At 38.3% G+C, this 6,316-nt stretch overlaps 1 protein-coding gene across 1 annotated transcript; it reads left to right on the forward strand.

Moving 5' to 3' along the window:
- The first annotated feature begins 3,379 nt into the window (after positions 1 to 3,379).
- Positions 3,380 to 5,391, forward strand: LOC126473784 (uncharacterized). The gene is made up of 3 exons (XM_050101053.1): positions 3,380 to 3,686; positions 4,145 to 4,261; positions 4,986 to 5,391. The coding sequence occupies exons 1-3, from the start codon at positions 3,384 to 3,386 to the stop codon at positions 5,373 to 5,375; spliced, it is 810 nt and encodes a 269-aa protein (XP_049957010.1). The 5' UTR covers positions 3,380 to 3,383; the 3' UTR covers positions 5,376 to 5,391.
- Positions 5,392 to 6,316: the final 925 nt, after the last annotated feature.

The raw sequence follows: 6,316 nt of genomic DNA on the forward strand, positions 1-6,316 counted from the left end.
GTTTCCAGGAGTGTATCTCCCATTTCATCTACATCCTCTTTCATTTCCATTATATTGTCCTGAAGAATTTATAATAACCAAATAAAATCTGTTCTTAATTGTACATCGTACTAAAATCAGTAAACAGCAGCTACCATAAACACCATGTCGTAGATTTTGTTTTATTTTCAATTTTGTGGAATGTTTATACAATTTGTAATTTATTTACACAATTTATTTACACAATTGTACAACAGACTAACCAAGCGGATATTCACATTACTCAATAGCTACAAATCCAAGCCAGCATGGTTCATAGAGACTGAAAAGGACATTGAAAATGCTGGAGTTACAATAGACACAATAGAAAACAGAACACATTTCAGAAAGGCAGTTCAAAAGGCAGAATTTCAGGAGAGAAAGAAAATAACTAGACGAAAGTGGACTCAAGAAGAAAGGGAACAACACTCTAAAAGGATGAAGGAAATTTGGAAACTGAAGAAATCTAATACAATGAAGAGTAGCTAAAGTTGATTCATCGTACCCTCCAAATGGGTTATTAGAAAGAAAAAAAAATGTACATTTAATTTAATGTGTGCAATATCTGTCGACTATCTAGCTCATTTAAGTAATACTACTCAATAATGCCGCATTTTTTTACACCTTACCTTACAAATTTAATAAACACTGTCTATAAAAAATTGCAGTTTGCGGAACGGTAGTTTCTGGGGCGGGGGGAGGAGGCCGCAGATTTGGTCGTTCTGTCAAGGGCGCAAGGTCACGGCTCTGGAGACATATCCATGTCTTACACAGCAATTACGTTTTCGAGGGGAAAACATAAAAGCCAATATCGTAGGCCTACTCTGATTACAGGTATTAAAGGAAAAGTGTTCGGAAAGTCTCTACTCAAAAAGTAACCATTTTAAAGATATGTACCGAAATTAAACAAGGCATTATGTTCTGTCTAAAACGTATTCAGAACATTATTCTACTTATTACGTACAGAAATGGACTTCTAACAAGGGAACCTCCCCATCTCACCCCCCTCAGATCTAGTTATAAGTTGGCACAGTGGATAGGCCTTGAAAAACTGAACACAGATCAATCGAGAAAACAGGAAGAAGTTGTGTGTAACTATGAACAAATAAGCAAAATATACAAACTGAGTAGTCCATGCGTAAACTAGGCAACAACAAGGAGAGAGCAAGTTCAGGGGTGCCGTGGACCCGTGGTTAGCGTAAGCAGCTGCGGAACGAGAGGTCCTTGGTTTAAGCTTTCCCTCGGGTGAAAAGTTTAACTTTTTATTTTCAGTTTATGTGACAAACGCTTATGTTTTCATCACTTTTTTGGGAGCGATTATCACATCCACAAGAAAAGCTAAATCGGGCAAGGTAGAAGAATCTTTTTACCCATTCGCCAAGTGTACAAGTTGGTGAGCCGACAACATATTCCTGTCATGTGACGCACATGCCGTCACCAGTGTCGTATCGAATATATCAGACGTGTTTTCCTGTGGAGGAATCGGTTGACCTATGACCTTGCGATCAAATGTTTTCGGTTCCCATTGGAGAGGCATGTCCTTTCGTCTACTAATCGCACGGTTTCGCGGTGCGGTCGCAAAACACAGACACTAAACTTATTACAGTGAACAGAGACGTCAAAGAACGAACGGACAGATTATAACTTTGCGAAAATAAAAAAAGTAAACTTTTCACCTGAGGTAAGACTTGAACCAAGAACCTCTCATTCCGCAGCTGCTCACGCTAACCACGAAACCAAGGCGCTCCTGAGCTCAGATCTTCCTTGATGTTGCCTATGTTGCACATGGACTACTCAGTTTGTATATTTCGCTTATTTTTTTCATAGTTCCACACAACTTCTTCCTGTTTTCTCGATTGATCTGTGTTTAGTTTTTCAAGGCCTGTCGAATGTGCCAACTTATAACTAAATCTGAGGGGGGTGCGATGGGGAGGTTCCCTTGTAAGTACCGGTAGCTGATGAATGTATCATAGCAAAAGTGACTGACACGACATTTAAGTTTTCCCGCATTCGGGCCTTGTTTTAGGAGCTGCTTTTTATATTTCACGAATTCTGAACTCAAGCTTACATTGTTCTGACATTTTTATCTGGTGCATAGGAAATTGTGAATTAAGCTTTGTGTACAGGAGGAATTTCATAACCAAATGCCCAGACACAATATTATAAGAATATTTCTTTGCAATGGCTGCTGCAGTTCTTCTAAAACTCCCCTGTTACAGTCGCAAGAGATGTTTCTGACTAATCAAACCGGACGATTTCTATGCGAGTGCATTAAAATGATTTGGCGCAGTTGCTACCGGTCATATTTCTCTATTTTTGAGTCCAGCGGCGATGTTCAGTTGATTCCACTAGCAGAAGCTACAAAACAGATTGTGCATCACGCCGAGAATTACCGATACTTTTCAAATCCCGGGAGCGTAGGCTCCAAGAAGAGTCAAACAATATATTATTTCCTTTAAAATGTTTCAAGCAAAATGAGAATGCCAGTAAAATTAGAGAAATATAAACCCATACGGAGAATTACCATCAATAATTATTCCCACACACCATACGTGAGTGGAACAGGATTGGAGGAATTATAGTGGTATTCGTACTCCCCGTCACACATTGTACGGTGGTTTCCAGAGTATGTACGTAGATCTGGGTTTACACGTGGGTCACTCCGAAAGTTTTCACATTTAATTACATAATTTCGATGAAAAGCGGTCGGTGAAGGCATTCAGTCTAATGATACGTTACTGTACAGGAGTCGTGCATATTTCACTTCATTCAGTCTAATGTATGTGTCTCTGGTTCAACATTTGCTTGGCTACATGTCTTTGTTCGGCAGAGGAAAACCTTACGATGTACGTCAAAACCTGAACAATGTAAGAACCGCCTCCATTAGCAAGACCACGTGGAGTACTCTTACAAAAGTAAATTTTTACCTTTTTGCTGCGGAGAATAGTAGATCGCCTTTGTGCGACGTCCATCCCTTATCTGCTTAAAAGTAAACAAGTACCGGTAGGTGCTGAACAGCGGGACACGTACCGAGGCTGCGAACAATGTTCCTTTCCGCCAGAGGGGAAGGCGAAAAACGTTATCACAACAGAACAGATAGAAGGGACAAAATCTGAACGGTTTATTTAAGCTCCTCGCGGTACGAATCTGTACTCTAGAAAGGATTTAGTTTACGATCCGTTACACTACTGGAGTAGAGGGAAGACATTCTTCTAAAGTTGTCCTAACACGGACTACGGGGCATAACGAGTTTCATGAGATCACACTCTTTGAAGCGTTCACGCGCGAAAAATGCGTAGAGATTTCAGCAAAGTGCTACGAAACGTGAACCAATACGATGCGAGAACGATATTTACGTCACAGGCATGTCTCTTCCCTTTTCAGTTCTGAGCAACATGGCTACCGCATGGACAAGAGAACAAATGTCAGTGCTAATAGATGCTATGAAAGAAGAACAATGTCTTTACAATGTAAAAAGTAAAAATTATTACAACAAACGCTGTCGTGCGGAGGCGCTTTTTCGTGTATTTTTTAAAGTGAAATGTGTTAGGCCTCATTTGAGCAATCCAAAGGAGTGTCAAACGAAATTTTTGAATATGAGGAACATGTTCAACGTGGAAAATCGAAAGAGGAAAGAGAGTATGAGGACTGCAACCTGCGAAGATGATGTAAGTATTTACCATATTATTAATTTTACGATGGACCGACCTCACATTTCCAGACGTTGTCCCTCATAGTGTGCTCATTAAAGATGCATTATTGGAAGATCAAATAGTATGTGCTGCAATTAAACTGCATATCTTTGTAGTACGTGAAGTACAAAAACCTCAACTACGGCACTTAAGGTTCACTACACGTAATCCAACATGGCGCCGGTATGTTTATATCAGCCAATCACAGCACATGACATATGACATCACGTAAACTTGTTTTCTGGCGGCACAATGGAACACCGGGACTGTGTATTTCTGTATTTATTCAATGTTATTTTTTTCCTACGCTTTGACATCGGCCCATTGTAATGTTACCTAAGTATTCACTCCTCGCCAATTGGTTTATGAATAATGGGTAATAGTATACCGTTTTCTGAATATAAATTGCATCCTGTTTTATTTGTCACTTTCAGATATATCGGCCAGGTTTGTGGTATTTTCAGAAACTCGAATTTCTAGGCGCTCATTACATGCCACGAATTAGGAACTCTGCTCCACTACAGACTATGGAATGTAGTGACAGTTTTCAGGTATGTACATTTACTGATGATCATTTTTATTCTGAAAGCCAGCGTTGTTTGCATGCATCTGTTTACCGATTATTTTTGACGTTAACATTGAGAACTCCGATTGTTTGCTTGTAGTTTTTGGAAGTAGATTGCTTGTATGTTGTTTATATGCGTTTCGCCGCTAGCAGAATGCGGATACGGGATCGTTTGTGTGTGTGTGTTTCAAAGTGAGATATGTCATGACTTTTAGGTGGATAGGAAGTTAACAAAAAATTTTACACAATCTTGGCAGTGCACATTTTCATGTATTGTGTCCGAGTGAAAACATTTTGCCCTGTTCTCTTCTGCTGCCATTGTCTTTATATCTCACTAAAAATGCACATTTGTATAGCAAACTACTGAATGATGTAAAGTGATTGCTAAACATTCGAACAGAGATTTTTATATATGCCAACAGCAAGAGTATAATGCACTGCTTCTGGTTATTTCATACCTGTGATCTTTGACCACCTTGTTTCAACATTTCATTTTAATTCTAGTGCGGTCTTTCAGGCAGGATAAATATATTTATATAATTGAATTTTTTATTTGCTACTATTGTGACTAAAATACTGCTGCTATTACCACTACCGCCACCACCACCACCACCACCACCACCACCACTACTAAATAATAATAACTTTATAGCTTTTACAAAGGAACAACATGGTCATTTTTAGCTCAGTCATTATTTTGTACATTTCAGACAGATGAAAGCACATCACATGAAAGTGATGTCGTGGAATCTTCCATGAGCAATGTCATTGAATTTACAGAAGAAAGTGACGTGAAGGACATAGGACTAGTTGAATCTGATTCAATTCTAGAACAAGTACCACTGGCACAAACCTCATGGAGTTCAGCGGAGAGTGCTACATCCAGGTCCTCCACTGCGAGAAAAAGAAACAATAGTGACAGTTATGACACTGCAATACAATTAATTGTAGACAGACTGCAGGAAAGTTATGATGATGACATAACTGTTTTTGTAAAATATCTGGCAACAGAAATGAGACAAATAAAATGCAGAGAAGCAAGGAATGCTTGTAAGCAAAAAATACTAAAAATTGTTTATGATACTTTAGATAATGAATAAAACATTGTGTATATTGCATTTGTGTTTACTTTATAAAAATGTAACTATTTAATTGAAGGAAAATGAAATCAGTGTGAGTCCTGCAATTCACTCTTCGTGTGACGCCTGGCTGTGATCAAAATGATGGCTGTCAGCAATAGTAATAATATACTGAGTGCTACCAAATCACTGTAAATCTGATCAGTCTGAAGGACAGTGTGATTTGGTATGGGTAGTATTGTAATATCATTAACAGTGATATCAGAGCTGTACAAGATCATAAGATCATATGTTCTTACTTTTGTCAGATGAGTGTTGTTTTCTGTTTTATGTGGTTATGTACTGAAAAGTGATTTATTGTCTGTGTGTTGTGATACCTTGAAGAGAACCACAGCTGTAGAAGTAACTTCAGGCCCACCCCAGGAAACTGTATTGGGACGTTTGCCCTTCATGTTGTATATTAATAACCTGGCAGACAACATTAACAGTAATCTCAGACTTTCTACAGCTGATGCAGTTACTCTTAATGAATTAGTATCTGAAAACAGCTGCACAAATATTCTGTCATATCTTGATTTTAAATGTTCAGAAATGTAAAATTGTGCTCTTCACAAAATGAAAAAAAAAAAAAAAAACATTGGGCTGTTTTCGAATGCTGGTTGGTGCTTTCTATGTGAATAAATAGCGTTATAAAAAGTGGCTGGTTGCTATTTCCTTCTCTGTAAGAATAAACCTGGAAAAATAGTATGCTATGACTACAGAATGACACAATTGGAATCAGTCTACTTGCATAAATATGTGGGTTTAACAATTTGTAGGGATATGGAACATAAGTCACCTAGCCATAGTCATATTTAAAGCAAGTGACAGATTTTGGTTCATGGGTAGGATACTGGGAAAATGCAATCAGTTTGCATTCCATCATAGAATATTGTTAAATATTGGAATTTGTACCAAATAGG

The sequence above is a fragment of the Schistocerca serialis genome, chromosome 4 (genome assembly GCF_023864345.2).
Source record: "Schistocerca serialis cubense isolate TAMUIC-IGC-003099 chromosome 4, iqSchSeri2.2, whole genome shotgun sequence".
NCBI lineage: Eukaryota > Metazoa > Arthropoda > Insecta > Orthoptera > Acrididae > Schistocerca > Schistocerca serialis.